At 43.4% G+C, this 25151-nt stretch overlaps 1 protein-coding gene across 2 annotated transcripts in view; it reads right to left on the bottom strand.

Moving 5' to 3' along the window:
- Positions 1 to 25151, bottom strand: part of SCUBE1 (signal peptide, CUB domain and EGF like domain containing 1) — a 221684-nt gene that overhangs the window by 46534 nt on the left and 149999 nt on the right. For both annotated transcript variants that reach the window (XM_051962306.1, XM_051962305.1), the window contains 2 exons: positions 20473 to 20589; positions 1962 to 2084 (listed from right to left, as the gene is read on the bottom strand). In XM_051962306.1, coding sequence (XP_051818266.1) covers positions 1962 to 2084; positions 20473 to 20589 — 240 coding nt within the window. The remainder of the gene's footprint in view (positions 1 to 1961; positions 2085 to 20472; positions 20590 to 25151) is intronic.

Genomic DNA, 25151 nt, shown 5'->3' with positions numbered 1-25151 from the left:
AATCTTTAATTTTTCCCAAATTAAAAGCAGTGTATTTTCTCTCTTTTTGACCTGAGGAGTTGAGCTCTTCAATCACAGGATATGCATTTATAAAATCAGATATATCTTCTCCTTCATTTTTTGCTTTAATTAATGCTTTTTCTAATCTTGTCAAATTCTGCTTTACAGGAGAAGCTGACTGTGTTTCTGTCTCTCTCCCTCCCCCTTGTTCTACCCATGAAGGGTTAATTGCGGGGGGAGGGTCATGAGATGTGGAATCACCTAATTCCTCCTTCTGTGAAGTATCATACTCAGAATTGTAATTAACTCCATTCTCATCTGATTCGTCCTCCTTTTCACCTAGTAAAGTTGGCAATTTTTCCTCCTGTACTTTCCTTTTCATCATTCTATCACTTAAATAACTTCTTATAGCCAATTGTATTACATTATATGTATTAATTATTGAGTTAGGCCCATTTTTATCATAGAATTGACAAAGATCCTCTCCAACCAATTTCCATTCATTTAGATCTAATTCCTTATCAAGAGAGAAACAAGGACATATGTCCTTTACAGTTTGTAAAAGTTCAGTGATTTGCTGTAAACTTATAATTAAACCTTGGCTTTCCATAATTTTGACAATGCTCTCTAAACATTTTCCTTGAACAGAAACAGACTGTTTTCTAAATATCTGTCCCATCTTAGCTGAAATTCTACTTTAACTCTTCTAACAAAATTTCTTTGTTGCACTCACCCTAATTTCTGGGTTGAAGTTTTTTCCACTGGATCAGGATCAGAGGCTTTTCCACTTGAATCAGGATCGTAGCTTTTCCACTGAAATCCACTGAGGGGTCTGTTTGTCCCACGTTCAGGGCGCCAAAATGTGGTGAGCTTTTTCTTCTTAAAACGCAGCCAGGAGATAAAAGTTCAGATCTTTTAATATCTCCAATATAGCCCGGTTAGCTTAGAGACCTATCTCTCTGCTTGGTTCCAAGAGCTCTCTCCAAATGTCTTTAAATCCAAAGGTCTGGTCCTTCAGCCTCTGCCTCTGCTTTCTTCAGCCTCCAGCCAGCTCCAGTCTTCATGTCATTCCGGTGAAATCTCGACTTGTAGCGTCTTCCTCTCTCCGAAGAACACTTCTGCCACCAGCCAGCCAAGTGGAAAATATTCTGCCTTGCCTCGGAGAGAGGGCTTCTGGCGTAACTCTACTGAAATCTGACAGAGCTTCTGTCTGTTTCTTTTATCCAAGAGGGAGGAATTGTGGGATACGAGAGAGAGGGATTATGGGTTTTCTCCCATAGTGCTCTCTGGCCCAACGAGCTTCAAGGGAGGTGTGAACTCATTGAACTTAGTTCTACTTAGTACCTTGTTTCAGGTTCTGCCCAAAACATCTTCTTGTAAGATTAGATCAACTCTAATTAGTTAGCAGTTAGTAAGGATTCCAACATTTAGAGGTTTGCCAAGAGCTTTCTACATTCAGTTGGTTCTGATCCTTGTGCCAAATGGGGCGAATACTTGGGCCACCTTCTCAGGGATCTTTGACCTTCCTTGTTCAAATCCCTCAGAGGTGAAGAAGTAGAGACGGCCAGGGGGGCCTCAGATCCCAGAGGCACGAAGTCACAGAACTGCTGTAAAACCAGAGGCTGCCCTCCACATCCAGAGGTCTCAGCCCTCCTTACAACTGTGGCCATTTGTGGCCTGTGCCTCTCGGGCAGAGGCTGCCTCCGCCATTCACTCAGGCTGTGATCTTGGCCAAGCCATTGCTTTTCTCTTGCTCTCAATTTTGTTCTCTGAAGTGAGGGGCTGGATTAGGTGATCTCGAAGGCACTCTCTTGTTCCAAAGCTAATGGTCTCTGGGGTCTTTTCTCTTTGATTCATTACTACAAGAGCCACCCCCAACACTAGAGTGCCTTAGTTCTCTCTTCAGAACTGCCAGCATATAGGGGAGCAGATAATAGAAGGGGGACTTTAGGAAGAATTACCTTGACAGGTCCGTTCATCTGTTAGTAGCTTATAGCCCTTCTGGCAGCTGCATTCAAAGCTTCCCACCGTGTTCCTACAGAAATGGTCACACCCTCCGCTGTTCACCAAGCACTCATCAATGTCTGCAGGGGACAAAGGAAAAGTCAGTTCATGGGAAAAACCGATATGGGGATAGAGCACTGGCTCTGGAGTCATGAGGACCTGAGGACAAATCTAGCCTCAGACACTTAACACTTCTTGGCTGTGTGACTCTGGGCAAGTCATTTAACCCCAATTGCCTCAGCAAAAACAAACTTAAAAAACAACAACAACAACAACAACAACAACAAAACAGGCATGTATGAAATGTGCCTCCCCCGCCCTAGCACCAGCTCTCCAGCCTCACAAGATCAAGTATAATCACTGCGTTTCATGGATGAGTCCCAGGAGAGCAGAACAGAAATCACATTTTGTGGCCTTCTCTGATTTCTCCAGAATCAGTGACTTGGGAACAAGTGATCGTGAGTTCCAAAGTTAGTGGGTAAGCTTTGCTGAGGCAAAGTAGTACAATAGTGGGAAATACATTTGTCTAAGATTCCCGAGACCTGGGTTCTAGTCTCAGGCAGGATCAGGAACTGTGGATCTTCTGTCTAATCCCAGAAGTGGCAAATGTTTGCAGGAGCTGCTTACTTTGCCACCCCAGGCAGCTCCAGGAAACACAGCACGGTTCCAGTTAGTCTTCTGAAGTACCAGAAGGGGATGGTGATGTTGGCCAACCTTTCTCATCACACTGGCACTCAGTGCCTTCCCAGCTTACTAGGAGGACATTCTCTGAGCTTCACTGGGAAAGCCAAGGCTGCAGACACATTCTCTGAATAAAAGTCAGCCCCTCTCCACTTTATGGCCACCCCCTTTTCTGTGGTTTTAGTTTGGCCCCCTTCTCTCTGCAGTATCTTTTTCTGTTGGGTGTGTTTGTTGGAGGGGTGTTGCTCAGAATCAAAGAATGTCAAAGCTGAAAGGAGATATAGAACCCATCACATGATTATACAGAGTAAGAAACTGAGGTTCAGAGAATGGGATGGGCTGGCTACCGTTACTCTACCAGGATGTAGCAAAGCAAAAAGTGAGCCCAGGGTTTCTAGCTCAAAATCTTCAGAGACTTTTTCTATCTTTTGTGTGTTCCTGCACTGGAAGTTGAAGACCTCAGATACTGTAGAAGCAATTTAGATAAATAATTTTTTTCTTAATTCACTCATCAAATTGTTACTGAATTACAAGTATGTACATAGGATATGTTCAGCTTATATTACTTTGTGAAGTTAGACTTTCAAATATCTCCAGGTAGGAACAAGATAAGAAGCACTATGATGGAAGGGTGCTAGTCCGATAATCAGAAGACCCAAGTTTCAGTACTTTCAATTTGTACCACTGACTTCATAACTTTAATCACAATGCAGAATTCAGTCTAGAAATGCAGTCTTAGCTTTTTGTGGCTGTCAGACATGGAACTGCTCTTTATCATGGATCAAATTATATCTCATTTAGCATTTATGCCCAAAGTACTGTGTTGTAGATCCCTGTCCTCAAGAAACTTGTAGCATAGAGAGAAAAGATACAGACTGAAAAAGAGAGTAATAGAAGATCTTATAACAAGGTCCAAAAAGGTGAAATAGAAAATGAGAACCAGAGGGGAAGTAAGAAAAGGAATTAGGGAGGGTAGAGAGGAAAGGAAGGAAGGAAAGAGAGGGAGAGAGACAGAGAGGTACAGAGAGAAACAGGAAGAAAGAGAAAGATAAAGGCTGAAATAAAGAGACAGATACAAAAGAGACATACAGAGATAAAAGCAGAAAGAGAGGGGGGAAGAGGGAAGAGTCAGAAAGACAGATAAAGAGAGACAGAGAAGGAGGGAGAGAAGGAAGAAGAAAGAAAGAGACAGAGACAGAGACATAGAAAAAGAGAGAAGAGAAAGAAAGGAGAGAGAGAGAGAGAGAGATCATTATGTTTAGGGAAGACTTCACCTGCTGAATTCCCATCCTGCTTTTAAAGTTCAGATCAAAGGCCCTTCTTCAGGAGGCTTTCTCCATCATCTCATCACCAGATCACTAATGACCTCTCCTCTCAGATTCCACATGGCACAGTGCATGTTTTAATATACTTATATTGTGAATTATAACTCAGAATTAGTGTGCTAGAATGTGAATTCTGGAGAGGAAGGGACTGTGTCATAAACAGCACTCTGCACACAGGAGTTACTGCTAACTCCCATCTCTTCAGGCTCTTTAATCCCTGTCTGACTTTTCTGCACTGTCCACTGATTTTGACCTGAACCTTGCCCTGTAGCCATCTCTCACACTCATTTCCTCCTCTGCACTTGCCTAATCACCTCCTCTCACCTGGATAATGCCTCCAGGGTTACACACTAGTGAGTGCTGGGATAGAATTCAAAGCCAGATTTTCTTTACTCCCGTTCCTTACTCTATCCAGTAGCCACACTGCCTCTGGTTGAGGATTTTGAGGAATGGGATTTCTGTACAATTTGGGCTGAAGGATCTAAAAGGTCTCTTGCAACTCTGTGAATCTCTGTTTTCTCATTTGTGGAGCAGAAATAACAATACTTGTTAAATAGGTTTGTTGGAAGGATCCAATAAGATGATATTGAAATGATTTAGAACCATAAAATGTTGCATAAGCTGCTATTATCTTTTCTGTAATAGTTTGTTATATTTTTGGGTTCTACTCTTTAGTCAACAAGGTCTTTTCAAACAAATCCTGGGATATCTGTGTTGGGATTTCCTCCTGAAACTTGGATCTTCTGAAATGTACAGGATGCAACCACTAACTGTGAAAACATTTGGAACAACCCAGAGTCCTGAACCACCTTCCTCTGTGTTTCTTTCCATTGGCTGTGACAGCACTGATAGGGAGGAGGAAAATGATTTCTCTCAGTGGAGAAGATCGAGAATGGGACAGTTCAAAGGAAAACACTCGGCCTCCTGCCTTCTCAGGCTACAATTGGTTGGCTTAAATTCCATCCTCTCCCCACCTTCCCCAACTATTTTTCTTTCCATTGCTATAAATATTGTTCTGTAGGAGGCATGTAAAATAGCCAATCATTCTTCTTGGAGGAAAAGGAGGAGGGAAGGTGAGGGGGAAAGGAGGCGCCTCAGTTTGCATGATTTAACCATAGAGTTTCAGAGTTGGAAGGAACCTGAGGGGTCATATAGTCCAATCCTCTCCTTTTATGGAGGGGGAAACTAAGACCCAGAGTTCCTTGGTGCCTCCACCATCATCAGATGAGTGATGAGAGACCTGGGACTAGCACCCAAGTGTGTGACAACAAATCTAGTTCTCTTTTTACTGCATCCTGCTTATTCTCCCATCTTTTTTACAGCCAAGGCATATCTTTGCCCAGAATTTCCCAAAGCAGAGCCATGAAAGAGACCATTGTGGTCTCACAGGGACCCCAGAAATTTTCTAGGTGAGCCCATCTTTGAGCAAGGATCACCCCTGATGCATTCCTCAGTTATCTCCTGGGACATCTCATTCCATTCTTATTTTAGGACATAATTCCTTAAATTTAGCTAACATCTGCCACTCTGAAACTTCTTCCATTGCTTTTAATTCTGTAATCCGGAAGTAAAATCCAATCTTTCTCCTAGAAGAAAGCCCTTCAGACTGCTGGAGACACTGAGCATGTCTTCCCAGTACAGCCCTGGTCTGGTGCCATCCTGGCGGTTCTCCTTGTGACCATCTGAGGCCAGTGGGATTATTATCTAGGATTGTGGCCGTGGATTTCTAGAGACTGGGCTTCCTCAAAGACTGGCTTTATAAGGGTGGGACCACAATGTTGGCAATGGACTGAAATAAGGCTCTGTGACGGTGACAAGTCATCCGTCCTGTTTGAGTGAACGCCACCGGGGTCGCCCTCCAAGGCACGCAAATGTCCACAGACCCCATCAGACGCAGGTAGACATGGGGGGCAGGCTTGGTGAGACAGTGTGACGTTGGAGCCACGTGGATCATCCGAGCCATGACCTGAACGAGGGCTGCCAGTTCAAGGCCCAGGATCCCTCCTCCCGTTTGCTACTTCCCAGAGCTCATTCCCTTCTGAGGCAAACCAGCCCATTGTCGGACAGCTCTAGTCATGATCACATTGTTGTCATGTGTATGTGTTTTGCTGGGTCAGAATCTGCTTTCTTGAAACTTGGAGACTCAGAATCAAGAGCTGGAAGGGGCATCCAGCTTCTGCAGCATTTCTGGGTTTCAAAAGCATTTTCCTCACAGCCACCAGGTGAGGTGGGTAACGTTCCTGTCATAACCCCACGTTCTAGGTAAGAAAATATTCTTAGGGACATGAAATTGTTTGCCCACAGTCTTGCAGCTAATAAACCTCAGCTTGGCCTTGAATTCTGATTCCTATACTCTTGTAAACCAGGACTCTTTCCCTTAAAATATGCTGTGTTTCAAAAGCTAAAAATCAGTAAGTCCCCAAGAATTAACTTGTTGTACAGGCGACCAGTACAATGCTTGGCACAAAATAAGCACTAGATAAATGCATTTCCTTCATTCACCTATTCATTCATTTACACACTCATTCCAAATGATAGTCTGTCTCTACAAGCCACTAAGTCACTCACAAGTAGCATCTTTCCTATTCAATGCAACTAGGATAAGAAGGGGAGATTGGGGGAAAATAATCTTTGCATCAAATATCCCATAAAAGTCTGAAAAACAACATATTTAGGTAATTAATGCATCTATAACGTTAAGAATATTTTCCAATGGACAAGAGGTCAAAGGATATGAACAAACTATCAGAAGAATTACAAAATATTAACAACCATATAAAAGATTGCTACAAATCACTAATAATAAGGGGAATGTATATGAAAGCAACTCTCAGTTTTTACCTTGCACCTACTTAGGCAAATAGGCAAACATGCCAAAAGATGGAAAAGATCAATGTTGGACAGGACAGGCAGGCACACTAATACACTGTGGCAGAATTATGATTTAGTACAATTTTTTTGGAAAGCAATTTAGAATTATGCTAGAAACAGATTAAAATGCCCATATCCTTTGATTTAGAGATCATACTGTGAGGCATGTATTCCAAGGAGTTCAAAGACAAAAATAAAATCCTATATATATACCAAAATTCTGATGCTTTTTGTTGTAGAAAATAACTGGATTTATAGCAAGTGTTCATTGATTGGGAACGGCTACACCAATTGTGGTACATGAATATATTAGAATATTATTTAGACATAAGAAAGAATGAATTTGAAGGATCTAGGGAAGCTTGGGAAGACAGTAATCTATGCACAGTGCAGAAAGGAGATTCAGGAAAACAGACAGAGATGATGATCACAACAATGTCAGTGGAAAGAACTAAAAGCCAAAAGAGAGCATGATATTCATTATAATGACCAAGATCAATCCTGGAGAAGAGTTGAAAAAAGGTATCTTCTCCTCTCCCTTTGCAAAAGTGGAAGGAATGTGGGCATGAAATCTTCCATAGAAGGCAATTTGTAGGGCTATTTTATTCCCTTTCTATTTTTAGTTTTTATTACAAAGGGTGGTTTTGGAGAGGGTGCTGTCATTAGAAATGAAGGTGATAGAAAAACCAAAGGTATCCTTAACCATTTTTAAAATTTAAAAAAGGAGAAAGATGAGTGAAATTATTTACTCCTCCTACTCCTCCTCCTCTTCCTTCTTCTTCTTTTTCCCTGCCTCTCTCTCCGCTCTCTTTTCCTGTCAATTGTGTAACCTCCATGACAAATACACATACTCCATAAAAACAAATTTCCACATTGACCACATCCAAAAATGTATGTCTCTTTTTGTATTTTGAGTGCACTTCTCTGACAAAGCACATGATATTTCATCTTTAGTCTTTTTGTGTTTGTTTCCTAACATAGATCTGAAGTCTAAGATTAGAGTTATTTTTTTCTGCATAATATTTTTATCTTTCTGTAGATTGTTTTCCTAGTTCTACTCCATTTCTCTCCACCAGTTCATAGAGCGCTTCCCAGTTTTCTTTCAATCTATCCATTTCATCATTTCTTATTGCACAACAATATTCTGTTCTATTCCTATTTATATTGGTTTAATCATTCTCAAGTAGATAGGCAGCCCTTTAAGTTCTAGAATTGTATTTTTATTTTTGGCTACAAAGAAAATAACTATTTATATATAATATAGTATTTATAATATCTAATATTATATAATTATATACACACATATGTGTGTATATATGTATATGTATATACACAATTTCCATAAATATAATTTCTGCCTCTGGAATTCAGCCTTCCTGAGTCATATGGAAATTCGTTATCTCTTTGTTCTCACACTGCTTTTCACTACTCTTATTATCCTGATGGTTTCTGCTGCTGCTGCTCCCCTAAACTGTTTCAAGTTTTATTATGATTATCCTTAGAAATCTTGATGATTTGCACTTGAGAAATGGCATAAAAGACACATGCATTAATAATAACTGCCATGCAGATAATTATTTATATAAAGTTAGCAAGTAGCAGGAGTAGTCATGAACCCGGATCTTTAAGACCCCAAGCTCCCCTGGGCTGTCTCATTACTCAACCATGCTGCCTCGTTGTCAAAAAACAGAAAAGGAGGGGGATTGTTTCCTGTTGTAGGAGTGAAGGTTAACAACAGATGGGCAGATGAAGTGCTTCCTAGTACCCATGAAATATTAAGAGAACAAGAGGAAAGTCTCCAGTGCATTATGGGAAGACCCATAGGCAAATCACACAAGACATAGAGAGGTTTTGATCTGCATTCCATGAGGGCTTGCTCACACAAATGAGATTGTTGATCTATTGAAACTTCACAGAATAATAATGAAATACAGGTTGGCTTTGTAAGGGGACTGGTATGTTCCCAGTGGTTATTGATGGGTGGCCTAGTTTTAGGAAATTTGTTCCCTGCAAATCCAGGTGTGGCAGATTAACATCTGTGGCTTGGGCTTAATTAGGAAATTGCAAAGATAACAGAAGAAAGATAAGCCAGAGAAGGCCACAGTAAGGACCTGCCTCCACCTGTCTGAGTCTAGGTCTACTCCAAGAATGCAAAGTCATGAACATTGAATATCCAAGGGGCCTTAGAAACAAGAGATCAGAAAATTCATTTGCTCCATTCTTATCTGTCAAACTCATCTGGAAGTTGAGCAAAATAATGGAATGGTCAGTGTGACTGCCCTGTCCAATTCCTTTAAGATGACCCCCAGAACTCCTCTATTTGGCAGGATTAAAACCTTATCTGGACCAAGCTGGAGTAATAACATTTCACTTGGGCAGCTGACTTATCTGAGAGTGTGTTCAATTCCTCCCAGTCCATCTTCCCTTTCAACCAGGTCTTAGCCTTGTCCAAAATCTCAGCTGTGCAGCACCTTCAGCACCTATAATGATAATAACGGTCCATCTGGGAGGGATACTGTTTGCATTAGATAGCAGAACTGGAGTCCCAAAAGATCTTGCTAGGCTAGAACTCTGGGACAAACCTAAAAGATTAAACTGAATAGGAGGGACTGTAAATTCCCTCCTAGACTAGAGCCGAGAAGAATCCTACATCAGGATAAAGAGCTGGAAGAGGTCTCTGACATTGGTTTAGTGCAGCCCTTCTTTACACCAATGAGAGAAGTTGGAAGACAAAACGAATAAAGCAAAGGGTCCACAGCCATGTACAGCAAGAAGGGACGCGATTCACCAACAAGTTCACTTGAAAGAGATTTTAGTGACCTACAGCTTCAATATGCTGCAATGATTTGTTATGGTAACATAATATAACATAGTCCACCACATAAGGGACAGAGTGTAGGGGAAATTCTTGTTCAGGTAGGAATGGGGCTTTCCACTGAGATCTCCCAATTTAGAGACTATAATTTTGTCTTCTTCTTTTGAATCTCTCCTCAGGGAGGATCTAGCCCAATGAAGACCACTGTGTGTGTGTGTGAGTATGTGTGCATGTGCGCCACATGCGCGTGCATGCGTGTGTGTATGTTCAGTCTCTGAGATTCTCTAATTCTCCCCTCTCTAGTTCATCTTTCACACAATTACCAAGTCAGCAAACATTTAAGTGCCTGTTTTGTTCCAGGAATCATGTTAAGAGCTGGGGATACAAAAAAAAAACAAAAGCAGTCCTTACCCTCTGGGAGCTCTCAATCTAATGAAGGAGACAAGGAAAAAAAACTATATAAAAACAAGATACATCCAGGATAAATGGCAGACAATCACAGGGAAATGCACTAGCAAGATGGAGAAAGGCTTCCTACTGAAAATGGGATTTTCATTGAGATTTGAAAGAAGCCAAGAAATCCAGAGATGAAACTGAAGAAGGAAAAAATTCATAGCTACCATAATCAAATCCTCTATTCCTCCTGAAATTTCTTTCTATTACCTACAAACAAAAATAAACAAACCCCAAACTCTAAGATTTGGGCTAATTTTCTATGAAAATTCTTGGATATGAATTGTGAATCTTCTTTATGAGACATGTTCTCTCTCTCTTTCTCTCTGTCTCTGTCTCTCTGTGGCGCTCTCTCTCTCTCTCTCTCTCTCTCTCTCTCTCTCTCTCTCTCTCTCTCTCTCTCTCTCTCCCTTCCTTCCTCCCTACCTCCCTCTTCTCTCTCTGTCTCACAAAAGTCATGTTCTGACTCTACATCTTGTCCTGTCAGTGACTGATGTGGACATTTTGGAAGCTCTGGCAGTTCCTGCCAAGCTGGACAGGCCTCGAGTACAGACAGGCTTGGTGGCAGACTGTTGAAGATCATTCCAGCCAAATACAGAAGAGCGCTCCTCCCTGGATGACTGGTCACTAAGTAGTACACTCCTTGGTCATGAAAATCCATGTGAACCAGATGCAAATATCTCTTCCTGGACAGTCATCAAGAGCAAACGTCGCTTTTCACATCTGTGGTGATGATGGAGCATCAGGAAGGAGGGCCCAAAGATCCCACATCTTGCAGACAGCCTACAAACACTAACAACTCTTGCTGCTTGCCATGTCTGATCCTTGTTCAGGGACTTAATTAATGTGCTTCTGGTGGAATGGAAGCTTGTCTCATGGTAAATGATGGGAAAACACAAGGCATTGTCACTTAGGGATGAAGTCGCTGGAGCAATCTGCGCCTTCCTCTGCCCAAATGACAAAAGGCATGACCTTACGGCACCTCCTGCTGTCTGACTTGCAGTCGTCACAATGAGGACTGGTGATGGTGACTACAGCTTCTGGTCAGAGACCAAAGCATGGGGGAGTCTTATGGTGGCCCCAGCAAGAAGGAAGTGAGGGAGGATACCTAAAGGAGGTGAATTCAACGCAAAGTTGGCCACACAAATGGACAGATCATAGTGTCTTTGGCTTAGGCTGAAGGGACTCACCCCCTTTTTCATAGCTGAGGGAACTGAGGCCCATGAAGGTGACTCAGGCAGAGTGCATTAGGTATGGATGTGAACCTTTGTCTTCAGAGCTGCATCTCTGCCACTTTGGTATCAGGAAATGGAAGGGGCTGAGGCTGCCAGGCTGTTCAGAAGCTGCAGGACATGAAGACTGTCTTCAAGAAGTGTGCGAAGGAGGTGAGCTTGGTGAACACCAGATTTCCCTAAGCACCCAGAAAATGTCCAGAGTATGAGATGGAGGGTCCTGCTTGGGTCATGGCCAAGAGGCCAGGGTCATTGGGTTGAAGAATATGAGTCAGAAAATAAGGCATAAGAAACTGGAAAGGGAGGAGGGGGCCAGGTACATCTAAGCTCTTCTTTCCCTCAATCTCTCCTCCAGGTCTTTGGCTTTAGGAGAGTGCCACGAATTTCTAGTCTAATTAGTCAGAAAGAAATCTTGCCAAGTCCAGTTACGAAGGCAGGAGGTTCACGGTTTGGTTTTTCTGATCCGAGGCTGCTAACCTGATTCCCGCAGATATATGAACAGGGGGATTGGGTCAAAAGTCCTGTGAGTCTTTTTGCTTTACCTGGGATTTTGCCTTGCTTCTGAAAGTTCCCAGGACACCCTTCCCCATCATTCTCCATCAGCCTGGGAATCCTAGGCAGAGCCATCAGTGCTCAGTATTGGAGAATCCCGGATATGGCTAACTGGGTAGCCATGGCAATGAGACAGCCCCATGGAAGTATGTTTGTGTAAACCCCAGCCAATCCCGAGACCCAAATGGATCAGGGTTTGGGCTTAGCCTGGCAGCAGAAGGGCAGGGCAGTTAGTAAAATGCTGATGCTTGGAAGGCAGAAGACCCAGAGGTGGGGGCAGGGAAGGGCAGAAAGGAGAAAGAAGGCAAAGGGGTGTCTGACAGAATAGTTTTCTGGCTGTCAGCTGACTTCTGACTAGATGGAACCTAGTGCAGGAGGAAATAATGAAAGAAAAATGGGCCTTCACTTTCTGGCTCAAACACTTCCTAGCTAGTACTCACCAGTCTCTGAGTCTGTTTCCTCATTTATTAAGTTGGCATAATAATGCCAACCTTACGGGAAGGGCTATCAAAATGCTTTGTAAACCAGAAATATTATTATTAGGGATGATCCACAAACAAACATGCCATGTGCTCATCCAGCTTATTCCCTAAACTTGGGCCCAGGTGACTTTTAACTATTTCCAAAAATCAAATCCACTCTTCAACGATGAAGATTTGTTCTCAGTGTTACAATTCCCCAAACTTGTCCTTCAAAGCTCTCCATATTCTGGATCTTGCTGACTTTTCCAGCCTTATTTCAGTGCTCTCTTTCCAGAACATCATAAACTAGTGAAAGAGGATCATTATTTGTTCCTCAATCTTGTTTTATGATCTCCGGCTTCTGTCCATTCACAAAGATTGTTCCCCTACCTGGTCTCCACTTCTATTTCATCTCTACCTATAGAAATCTCCTTTCTCCTTTAGGATTCTGTTCAGATGTCCCTTCTCCACAAAGGCTTTCCTGACCTTCCAAACTGAAAGCACACTTTCCTTCTTCAGATTTACTGGGGTACTTTGTCTGGATCTCTTCTTTGCCCTGATCCATTCTATCTTCATGTTACTTAATCTCTGCAGGTGTCCTATTAAACTGTGATCTCTTGGAGCTGAGAGTTTTTCCATCTTTGTAGCTCTCCCAGCCATTTAGCACATGTTTAATAAATGTTCCTGGGGTTTAATAACTGGAATTGAAGAGAATGAGACATCTGAAGATAGTTCCCTAAGCAAAATGTTCTCAAGATCTCAGCAGTTGTTCATTTGAAGGGGACATAATCATTGGAATTAAAAAACTAACCTCTGAACTTCTTACCTTCCCCCTCCACTGTGTCTTGCTTTAAAGTCACCCCCAATACATAGGTCCTATTTATTCCTCACTGCGGGAATGGGAAGGGAAGGAACTGGAATTTCCCCACTGATAGCTCACAAAGATTGTTTTGAAAAGTGCTATTAACTAGCTATATAGAGCAGAAAACTATTCTTTTGCCACTATTAGTGACTTGCCTGAAATAATAATGATATTAGGCATTGTGTAATAATAACGATATATGGGTCTAATATTTGGGCCTCCCAGCAGCCCTTTGAGCTTGGGATTGCTAGAATTATAAGCCTTCTTTGACAGGTGAAGTTAAAGCTCACAAGAGGTTCTGGAGCTAATTGGTGTCCAGGGGTGGGTTTCGTACTCCGATTGATTCCAGGCCCTGGCTCTTTCTGCTGTTCCACATTGCCTCTATTTGATGATGGTCAGGGAGATGAAATCTTCAGGGTCTGGGCCCTGCTTTTAAAATACTGTGAGTTCTAGAGCATAGGAGAGCATTATGCTGCCTCAGTCAGGAACAGACATTATCCTTGATCCATGCTGCAGTTCTAGAGCAGCTTCAGTCATCAATATGACTTTATTAGAGACTTAGTGCATACCAGGATTTGTGAGTGACATAAAAGAAAATGAGCCCCTTGACTGATAGTCTCATTAAATAGGAAAACTCTATTTGGAGATAAATGTGAAAAAAATGGAAGGATTTAACAAAAGTTATGTTCATTTGGGAAAAGTTAATATTTAATTTAATCTTTTTTCCCCTTTGGATAAGTGAGTATCCAATTGTCCTTTGACGTGTCCCATCCGGCCAGTAAAATACAAAGTCCTTGAGGGTGATGGTTGTTGTTTCAACTCTGTAGCTCCAGCACTGGGCATAATCAGCACAGACACAACAGGATCACAGTCCCAGCTGCATCAAGGTTCTGTTCCCTTCTATCCATGCTCATGCATGTTTTAATTATATTGGCCTAAAAGAACCCTCAGTGGGGCAATCTTGAATTTGTCCTGAATGGCTCAGAAATGGTCCAGGGGCTGCACTGTGGAAAGAAAGGCTTGGGCAAGTTGGGAGGATACTCCATGAAGGACTAAAGAGACATGGAGTAACTAGAGCCAGTGGGAGGAGGGTAGGAAGCCATGGTGGGCAGGGCCAGCATGGAACAGAGCAGAGACCTGGTGCCTATTAAGGTGCTGAGAAAGGAAAAGAGGAGGAATAAAAGGCAGCGGGTTGCTCTGAGGCCTGTGCTTTATTTTAGAGCCTTCCCTCATGTGGGAGGATGAAAGGAGAGACTCTCTGGGGAGAGCAGCTGAGCGGCTTCACGCCAGGAGGAACAGACCGGCACAGAGTGACTGAAGGAAGTCGTTTACCCTTCCAGAACCTCTAGTAATCTTCTTAAGACCGAATGGAAGTTGCTTTAAGTCACTTCAGCCGCCTCTGACTCTCTGTGGTTGCATTTCTTGGCTAAGATGCTGAAGTTTTTAGAGCAGGTGCTGATCTGCAGGAGACTCTCTCCCCAGGAGTTTCCTACACCAGTGAAATTACACACATTACCTCTCCCATCCTGCTCCCAAGTGTGGGGATGTGAAAAGATACTTGGATGTGGAGTCTAAAGATCTGAGTTCCAGCTCTGGCTGTGTCATTTACTGGCTGTGAGATAACATACCACCCTCATCTATCTGATAAGGCCTTGGATGCCCCTTCTAGTTCTAGATCTTGTGTTCTCCCTTTGATCTAGAACCCTAAGAACTACCCAAAACCCAAATCATCAGTCTCTTCTTCTCTGTCCTTATTTTGAGTGCTGACCCCCATCATCCTAAGGGCCTTCTGACTCAACAAAACACAAAATCAACTCATGTTTAGTGTGTTTGTGCTTTGAAAATTGTTCACCCCTGTATGGTACAGGTGGTAATTATTAATAAGAATATTTTGTGGACCAGGATGACACCATTCCCAAAGTGTTCGGGGAAAACAGCTGTTTCATGTGTGGGTATGTGTGTGTACATGGATCTTCATAATTTCATCATCCATCAAAGCTAGAGATATAAAGACACAAATGAAACGGCTCTCCCTTAAGTAACTTATATTCATTTGGGAGAAAACAACAAAAGAATATAGATATACATACAAAATACAGAATGTCCCAAAAGTCTTGGTACAAGGCTTAAACTTATTAATCCTTAAAACTGCACCAAGACTTTTGGGGCAACTTCTATATTCCAAGAATATAGGGTACAGAGGAATTGGGGGAGGGTTAGGGAGAGTCACATGAAGGAGACAGCTTTGAGGCACTGTGGGAATTCTAAGAGATAGAGATGAGGAGAAAGTCTTCCAGGCATGGGGGAAATTTATGCAACACCCAAAGATAAAATGTTTTATGTATGGGGATTGCCTGGATTGTAGCTTCTGTAAAAGGGAAATAAATGCACCGGCGGCCAAGAGAAGTGAGCACTGCCTTAGATAGGGCTCGAAGCGTCCTGGAACAACAGGGTCAGAAACTTTTCGAGCAGAGGCGTGAGCTGGTTGACACGTGCCTTGGAACACCATCTCAGCTACTCTGTGTGGTCCATATTGGAGAGAATTAGGAGACTGTCATAGTTAGGTCTAACTTGAGGTGATGAATCCTGATCTAGAAGGGATGGATGTCAGGAAGAGAGGATCGGTGAGACTTGCCAATCAATTGGATCTGGTCTAAGAACATAAGGGGGTTTCTTGGGCAGAGCACTGGATGATGAGGATGCAAAGGCAAGAAAGGTCCCTTGTCTCCCGTCGGGGCTAGGAAGAGGAACACAGCCTATCAGCAGAGAAGCGTCCGTACATGAAGCGACTTCTGCGTGCTGATTTGAGGAGGAGGGAGAGATCCTGAAAACAAGGTGGCTCAGGACAAGCGGCCTTTCCCTAAGATGAAGTGTGTGAGCAAAGCCTTGAAGGAAGCTGATGAGGGACCATAGAACATAGACTGTCAAAACCAGGAAAACTCATCTTAGAGCCTAAACTGTGAGAATTAGAATCAGCCCTAGAACATGGATAGGTAGAACTTGAAAAATCTTAGGATTTAAAGCACAGTCCGATCTGTCCAAGGAAGCTCAAGACAAAGAATGTCAGAACCGGTGAAGACTTTGGGACGTGGAACGTGGAATGTGAGAGGTGGAAGAGACCTTGGAAAACTTGACCAGTCTCCTGGTTTTACAGAGATGGGAACCAAGATACACAAGGGAAGGGGTTTTCTAAAGGTCATACAGCTCGGGTCTCTTTTTGGACCCCAGGTCTCCTGATTCCCCATGCTCTCTTCTGTGCACGGCCCAATTACTCTCTTCTCCTTCAATGGCACCGATCCAACCAGGGGTGGAATCAAGCAATTGGAATTAGTTAAGGAACACTGAATTTCCAACCTTTTCATCATTCTCGAGAGGGCCAATTAGGCAGAAAACAACACTCCTTGGACATCAAAAACTTTCCCCAAGGAACAAAAAGACTCCAGGATTAAAGAGCTGTACAGCAAAATTCCCATTTAACAATAAAGGTGGAATGCTCAGGGCAAATCCTCAAATGATATGGGCAAAACAAATCCCCACCAGTTTGGTCACATACTTGGTGCTCGGCTTTACTTACTTTGCTAGCTGCTTGTTTGGCAATACTGATTTCATTCTCTAAGAGTTTGTGAGTAGTTTCAGATGTGTCCCACTCTTGTGACCCCAGTTAGAAAGGCCACCCTTAGTAAGTGTCTGAGACCACATTTGAATTTGGGACTCTTCGCATCTAGACCTGGCACTCTATCCACACTTTTACATAGCTGCCTTCTCTAGGAATAGAACCTTGAAAATGAGAGGTATTGATGACTTTTCCTTTGAGATTTGGAAACATCTCTGATTTGAAATCAGAAGACTAGGATTTCCAGTGCTTTAGTGATAATTACTCTGAATCCAAGGAGACTTTTACACATGGCAATGACTATTATCTTCAAATTTCCATCTCATTTACACTCTGTTTAGCTTTGGATAAGTCTCATAGTGCTGTAAAAAGGGCACTGGGCTATCCTAAGTTCCTGGGCTCCAGTTCAAAGTGTTCAACGTCATCTATACGAGGATGAGTTCCAGCTTTCTTTGTCTAGTCCTAACTCTCGCTTGTCCTTTAGTCTTGCAAAATTAACAATCTGTTGGATAATATTCCATAGTCATTTTGAACTCAACAGTTTGAAAAAACTCATTTTCTTTTGTCCCTATTCCTAGCCACCACCCTCTCACAGTCTTGCTGCCTTCCCTCTGAGATCATCATACCTTTCTACTGTCTATGGCTTCTATGTACATGTACATACTATCTCTTCCTTTGGAATATGAGCTATAATTGTTCTAACTGCTTCCTGGGGTTACTATGGGTAAGGATCAAATAAGATGATGGAGGCAAAAGGGCTTTGTACCAAAAGTTCTTGTACAGGTGCACACTTGCTTAATGTTATTAGTAGGTTCTGTGAAAATAAGATGTTAGGCAAAACATTATGGGGGTGGGGGAACACTTAGATACTCAGGAATAGCATTATAAACTGGCAGTTAAAATAGAGGGAGTTTAATAACTCCCTCTGAGTGCTTAATAACTGAAACTGTATCAAAGATAAGTCAACTATCTCAATTCTTCAGTGAGAACTTTTCTTCCTTCTTCAGTCTTAGCTCAGGAGTAAAACAGGAACAGGTACAGGAAGTTGGGAAGAGGAACTAGAAGAAGTGAGGAGAGAAAGAGAGAGACAGAGAAAAAGACAGATGGACAGTGATAGAGAGAGACTGAAAGAAACAGAGACAGAAAGAGAGATGGAAAGAGAGAAAGAAAAAGAGATAAAGAGACAGAGATGGAAAAAGAGAAAGATACAGAGACAGAGACAAAAGATAGAGAGACAGAGACAGAAACAGAGATGGAAAGAGAGAAAGAAAGAGAAAGAAAGAGACAGAGACAGAAGCAGATGGAAAGAAAGAAAGAAAGAAAGAGATAAAGAGACAGATGGACAGAGACAGAAAGAGACTGAAAGAGAAAGGGGGAGAAGACAGAGACAGAGACAGACAGAGACAACAGAGGAGAAATGATTTTATGAAATCACAGTTTTGCACTCTGGCAAATATATCCTGTAACTGGTTGCAAATAGCCAGGCTGAAAGTTTAGAAATGCAATTAGGTTATTGCCAGGATCTCTACTTAGGGCAGCTAGGTAGCCCAGTGGATAGAGTGCTGGGTCTGAAGTCAGGGAGATCTATGTTCAAACCAGCCTCAGACACTGCCTAGCTATGTGACTCTGGGCAAGTCAGTTGTCTCAATTTCCTCATCTGTAAAATAAGCTGGAGAAGGAAATGGCAAAGTCTTCCAGTGTCTCTGCCAAGAAAACCCCAAATGAAACCACAGAGTCAGGCACATCAGAAAAATAACCACAAAAGAACCAGCTCTCTATCTCCTATGTTCTTAGGTCTTTTCTAGTCCTAAGCTTTTGGGGTCAGTACTTTCCAATTCAGCTGTTCTTCATTCTAAAGGCTCCCTCCCCGTTCTTTGTCTCCTCTCCTTGGTCCTCTGAAAGCAGTTCTGACCTGGGTCCCTGGGCAGTCACTGAACCTCTCCGAACCTCCCTTTCCTTGTTTGTCAGATGAGGGAGGTTGGACCAGACAGCTACTAACGCTAGGACTGGGCTGCTGTGATCTCACCTGGAACTGTAGGTGATGAAAATCAAGATACAAACAAACCTTGTAAAAGGATTAATTGGAGCTACTTAGAAACAAAACTCTCATTATTATTACATAATCATAATGTGTGTTTCAACTGTCCTTTAAACCCCCTTTTAGGTGAGTCAAAACTGACCATTCCTTTTTGCATACGAGAAACTGTGGCTCACACTGGACCATCATAATGTACCTAATAAATGCCTAAGCCCTCGTGTGAACTCAGATTTTCCAATGCCATGTCTGATTTTCTTCCCATTGCACCAGACCTCTGTTTAGCCTATGCTCCCTTATAGGCAGAGGGCAAGAGAACAGCATTCAGAGCTGGAAGAGAGCAAGAGGGACCATCAAGTTCAAGGCCTTCATTTCCTAGAGGAAGGAATTGAAGTCAGGCAGCAGTGGGATTGCTGCCCATCGGGAAGTGGCAGTGGGGTCCCTGCTTATCAGGAGGTGATGGCTTTTGGGAGACAGCAACAAGATGGTTTTGAAGAACCAACAATTGTCACCCCAGCATCAGTGAGAGACAGATGATTAGAATGAAAAGTCCAATGAAACAGGATTTTAAAAATTACTTGTCTCTGTATACCAAGTATTCTTTATATCTCATCATGTCTGGCTCATGGTCAATACCTAATAAATGCTGTTTGATTGGTTGATGCTGCTCTCACATTGCTCCAACTGCAAGAATAACAGACTACCATTTCTTATTTTTTCACCAACTGAAATGGAACACATATCATTTCTCCAGCAATGAAAACCAAACCACCTGATTCTCTCATTTCTCCAACTGGAATATGGCAGAAAGCATCCTCCCTCCTTACTTTCTAGCTCTTGTTGATACACAGACATCCCATTCCTTTATTTCTCCACTCAGACTGATTCAGGGACCATCTTCCTTTCTTCTTTCATCGACTAAAATGATCATGGACCAGAGATGTCTTTGGGCCTCTCCAGATTGCATACTGACTCATTTCTCCAGGACTTTTTCTATCAGTCCCATGGCACAGTACCAGGCTATAGAAATCCCCTCACCCCCGGAAGCTCCCATTGGAAGTACCCCCTGGTCCCCTGAGGCCTCGTGCTCTGATTGGATGGCTCCTTCCAGAACCTTTGTTTAAGAAGGAGGTCCAGACCACAAATATTTCTTTTCCTCCTCAGGCTGCATTTCCTCTTCCAGGTTTTTCTATACTGGGCACCTCCTTCTCCTGCTCCAGCCCTTCAGGTCTCTTTTTAAGTGTACTCTTCCCTGTTAGACTATAATCTCCTTGAGGGCAGACTGCCTTTGTGCTTCTATTTGGATTCCCTGGATTTAGTCCAGTGTCTGGTCCATAGTAACAGACCACTCTACTTCCTTACTTTCTTCATTATTATGATTCAATTGCCTTCAATTACCTTATTTATATTTCCAATTGGAATACTACCTAGACCACCAGACACCCAGATTTCATATTCCTCCAACTGAAGTTATGTTGCAGCAATTCCTCCTGTTCCCCACTTTTTTGGTTGGAGCTTGAGGGAACCAAAGTGGATTCCAAGCCCATTCCTGAGTAACCACAGCTCACCTTTGCATGTTTTCCCATCCGGCTGCAGGGTAAACCCCACTGGGCAGCTGCAGCGGACTCCCGTGGCTGTATCCTTGCAGGTACGGTCACAGCCTCCATTGTTGACAGCACATGTTTCTGTAGAAGCAAAGAAAACATTCAATCTCTTCCTCCAAGTTGGTTGCTTCAGAATCAAAGAATCTTAGCCTTAGAAGAGATCTCCAGAAGTCTCTGGCCCACCCGGGAACCCTTCCTGCTGTATCCCTAACAACTGACTGGTCATTCAAACGTGACTTCAGGACCACAGACTTAAAACCCAAAGTAGCTGAACTATTTCCTCAATGAAAGGAATCCAAGTGGCTACACAGATGAGTGTGTTTGCTAGTCTAGTCTAGGGGATATCTGGCCTGCAGGTCCAATTTCCAAACCCTTTGTTGTTAGAACATTGATTCAGAGTCAAGATGATCTTCCAAAAACTCTATATTATAGAATCCAGGAACAGTGTAAAATCACAACTTTGGATTTCTAACAGGGAGAGGTCAGAAGGGAATTAGAAAGCAAAGAAAATACTTGAAGCCATGAAAGAGTTAATGGGAAATGAACTCCATACATCACTTTGACAAGAGTCTACAGGCCTGATCTTTTCTCACTGAGCTACAAGCAAAAGGCATCTGGGTTTTGTCCACTTCAAGATTTTCTGCAAATTGAAAGGAGCTGGAAGTAGGTGGGGGAAGGTGTAATCGAGGTCACTGAACCCCATTCTGGGCTGTGATACTGAAATTTCCCAGGGCTTGCCAAAAAGAGAGTGGCCGAGTTGGACAGCCATTTGACCTCAGTTGCAAGCCAGGGATGGTCCGGCCTTCTGAAGGTGGTCTATGGGGGAGAGAGCTACTAACCCCCCAGAGAAACCTTCATCTCCCTTCCCCACCTCCTCTCCCCCTCTGGATGGTGCTATTATGGCTAATTAGGTGTGTACATTCCCCAGGCGTATCAAAGACAGACTATAACTAAATAGATGGCTTTTCCCCCTTTGATCCTCATAGAGCAGAGTAGTGAGGATGCCAGTGGGATTTATTTTTAGTTTTCTCCCCTTTTGTTCTGTTTTGTTGCAGGAAGCTCCAAACATGTTTATCTGTTAGCAGCTGCCAGTGGCGCAGAAAATCTGCCTCTACTTAGGAGCTATGATGGTGTCAAGAAGCCCACCAAAAGCTTTGTGGGCCTTAAAATCACTACTAGCTTGCTCAGATTTCTACACACATCAGAAGAGATGAGGACTGGTTAAAATAGAATAGCAAATTTGGGTATTCCCCCAAAGGCCTTCACCCTTCCCTCTCCATTTCAGTAGGAGTTCTAGCAAAGCGTCATGGCAAGGACCATGCATCGGGAGAAGAACTTGACCCTTAGGAAAAAGGGTTCGAGACCAAATTTCTCCATCCAGTGACCCCCCACCTCCATCCATCATGCCTCAGAGCAGAAAAGTGGGGTTTGAAGCTTGCTTCTGCTGTTGACTTCCTGGAGCTCTGGGGACTGTGGTCCTCCCCCCACAAATAGTGGCCACGATGCTTCCATAGCCAGGACCCTCAGTTGTGGGGAGGAAAGGCCTACAAAGGCGGGACTCCCCTGCCCGGATCATGGGCCTTCCAAGGCCAGCTGACTTCACTTGGCCCCCACTGAGTCAGGTTGGCCAAGTGATCCTTCTCTCTCATGCCCTAGTTTCCCCATCTGACTTCAAACTCAAAATGCTCCCACCTTCTCTCTTCTGCCTTCCCCAGAAGAGCCCCCGGTACTTTACATTGGGTGGCTCCCTGCCTTCTCCATGTCTGTCCGACTTATCCACTCTGATCTCTGCTCTCTCATTCACACCCCTGCCCCCATCTTGGGGGGCATTTTCCCACTTCCACTAGGATCCTACCCACTCAGATGCTGCCTCCTCCAGGAAGCCTCTCCTAATGATCCTCCCCTATGCACTTCCCTTCATCTTCTTTCTTGTGTCCTTTTAGGGGAGAATTCTGAGTTTATTTGTCAGCCTGGGGTTTAGCTTCTATCAGACTGAGTTCTGTGAGGGCCGCAGCCAAGTCTGGGCCAAATTTCTCCCTTCGTGCCCTGCACAAAATAGGTGCCTGTATTGGGACGGTGGGAAGAGCGTTGCCTTTAGGCTTCCTGGACCTGGACAAGACGGCTTCAAAGTACCTCTCACCTGCTCCATTCTTGTCTCAAACAGATGGATTTGCGTTGTTGACTTTCCCTGCCTATGGCTTCTCCGGAATATTTTGTTCCTTTAGTTCCTCTTCCCTCCTCTTGAAAATCTTCAGGGAGAAGCAGAAGCTGCTCTTTCATGGAGAGCTTGGCCCCTTCACAGCTAGATCCCAAGAGCAGGCCCAAATTTGCTGCTTTTGAAGTTGGGCCCACATTCTTCTTTGAATCATCTTCGCCACTGGAACCATCCAATTCCTTTTCCCCAGGTCAACTCCAATAATGCTGGAAGCCCGAAGAGCTCACTCTCCTGCTGCTTCAGAGAGTTGGTATTAATCACAGGTTGGAAGTGCAATCACACTGGCTCCCAGCGATTCCTACTATTGAGGGCCTTTGGTCTTCATTTACATTTATTTGCTTCTGTATCGTCATGTGGCAAACCCCTGGGCTCATTGTGGCTGAGGCATAGCGCAGGCTCCTGGACACAGTCAGGTGAGGAAGCCAGCTGAGTCTGTGTTACATATGGAGAGGTCCTAGAAGGGAAAGTTTGGGGAGAGGCGAACCTTTTCTTGGAGCTTTCCTTGGAGCCCTCTGAGGGCAGAGGGCCTTCCACAGCTTCTTGCCACAGCTTATACCCATTTTCTCTCATTCCTTTTGTTGGTCTCTGTGCTGTCAGTTACTGTTAACTCAGCTATGGCGTCTTTACTTCTTTCTGTCCTTGCTGGGCCCCCAAAATCTCTCCCTGGCTCTAAGATAGTTCCTCATTTTATATACATTTCTCAGAGTCTGACCCAATCCTTTACTCAATCAAAACAGACTTCCCGCCACACCCAATGGAAATATTCCTAATTGATTCAAGGTGGTGTTCATCCCTAGTTCTGCTTGATGGATTCAATTAAAATATGGTCCTTATCTAACAAAAGTAATTTCTTTTAGGTGGGCTGGGTTACTCAAAGGACCCCAACTCTCACACTTAAACAAGCTTTCCAAGAAGAGAAGAGATGCTCCCTGGATCGTAAGGACCTTCCCAAGAGCCTCAGAGAGCACTTGCTTTGCTCCCCCATCTGTTCACCATGTAATACCATATGTTATAATTAGTGGTGTTTGTGTCTTATCCATTATGAGGCTTTGAATTAACATGTGGACTGAGCCGTGTCTCTGTAACTTTGGGCCTGTAAGGAAATCTCTCTGGGCCATTGTTTCCCATCTAGAAAATGAGGGGGTAGAAGAGGGGATTACTAAGGGGCCTTCCCAGTTTTAAATCTTATGACCTAAACTTTTTATTGAGCACAATGTTGGGCACAGAACAAGTGCTTAATAAACGTTTGATGAACACAGAATGAATGGCTGAATGAGAAGGTCTGCTCCAAATCAAGCTTCCTTAATCCACAGAAATATGCCTGAAAAATCTTTCACATGAACAGACTCCCTTGGGAGCTCTGAAGATCAAAGCAAAGGTTCTCCCCCTCCCCACCTCTTTCCAGGTGTAAGTCATTAAGATTCCAAACTAAGAAAATGTGTCTCCAGCACACACTTGGCCTGGGCTGGTCCTAGTGCCTTTAATCTGTCACTTGCAGATTGACAATATTGGACAGAAGGCTGGTTTTGTTCCATAGCTCGTGCAGAGGAAATAGTGCTGGATCTGGAAGAGGTGTGGAGGTCAGGCTCTGCTTTGGCTCTTGGCTGTGTGTGCAAAAATCCAGGCCCTGCTCGGACCTTCCTTCTCTTTACAATGAAGGCTTTGGCTTAGATTCTCCAAGGTCCTTATCTACTCTTAGTGAGGATTAAGTGAGATAACATATGTAAAGCCCTTTGCAAACCTTAAAATGATATTGAAATGTCATCATTATTATCGTTATTGTTGTTAATCTTCCCTATCAGCTCCATATTGAGCTTTGCTTGGCCAAAATCCAATCACCAGAACAAATAAACTACTCCTCCCCAGGCTCTAGTAAAGACCCTTCCTGTGGACCTCAGTTTCCTCACCTTACTAAGGAAAGGGGTTGGAATACATGATAAAACCCCACGAACCTTCAGATCAGCCAACCAGAAACGACCCATCAACATATATTTAATATACACCATGTGCCCGACACTATCCAGAAATGTCAAGGCCCCTGTTCTTGGGGAATTTACATTCTATCCTGGAAGACAACATGCGCCCAAAGAAGTATGTTTAAAATCAGTGCCAGGTGATTGGGCAGAGAAACACTGTGCCCCCAAAGGCTGGGTCAATCTCCTCTTTATAGGCTGCTAAGGCCTCTGGGCTTGGAGCCAGGAAGACCTGAGCTTAAATCCAGCCATAGACACTCCCTGCCTGTATCACCCTGTGCAAGTCACTTCATCCTGCTTGCCTTAGTTCCCTCATTTGTCAAATGGGAATCACATAGCACTTGCCTCCCAAAGTTGTTGTAAGGATCATACGGGGTAGCATTTGTAAAGTGCTCAGCCTGGGACCTGGCACAGGGCAGGTACTTAATAAAGCTTATTTCCTTTTATGGCACAAG

Source organism: Antechinus flavipes, chromosome 5 (assembly GCF_016432865.1).
Source record: "Antechinus flavipes isolate AdamAnt ecotype Samford, QLD, Australia chromosome 5, AdamAnt_v2, whole genome shotgun sequence".
Taxonomy (NCBI): domain Eukaryota; kingdom Metazoa; phylum Chordata; class Mammalia; order Dasyuromorphia; family Dasyuridae; genus Antechinus; species Antechinus flavipes.
This window is presented reverse-complemented; position numbering and strand designations above follow the sequence as displayed.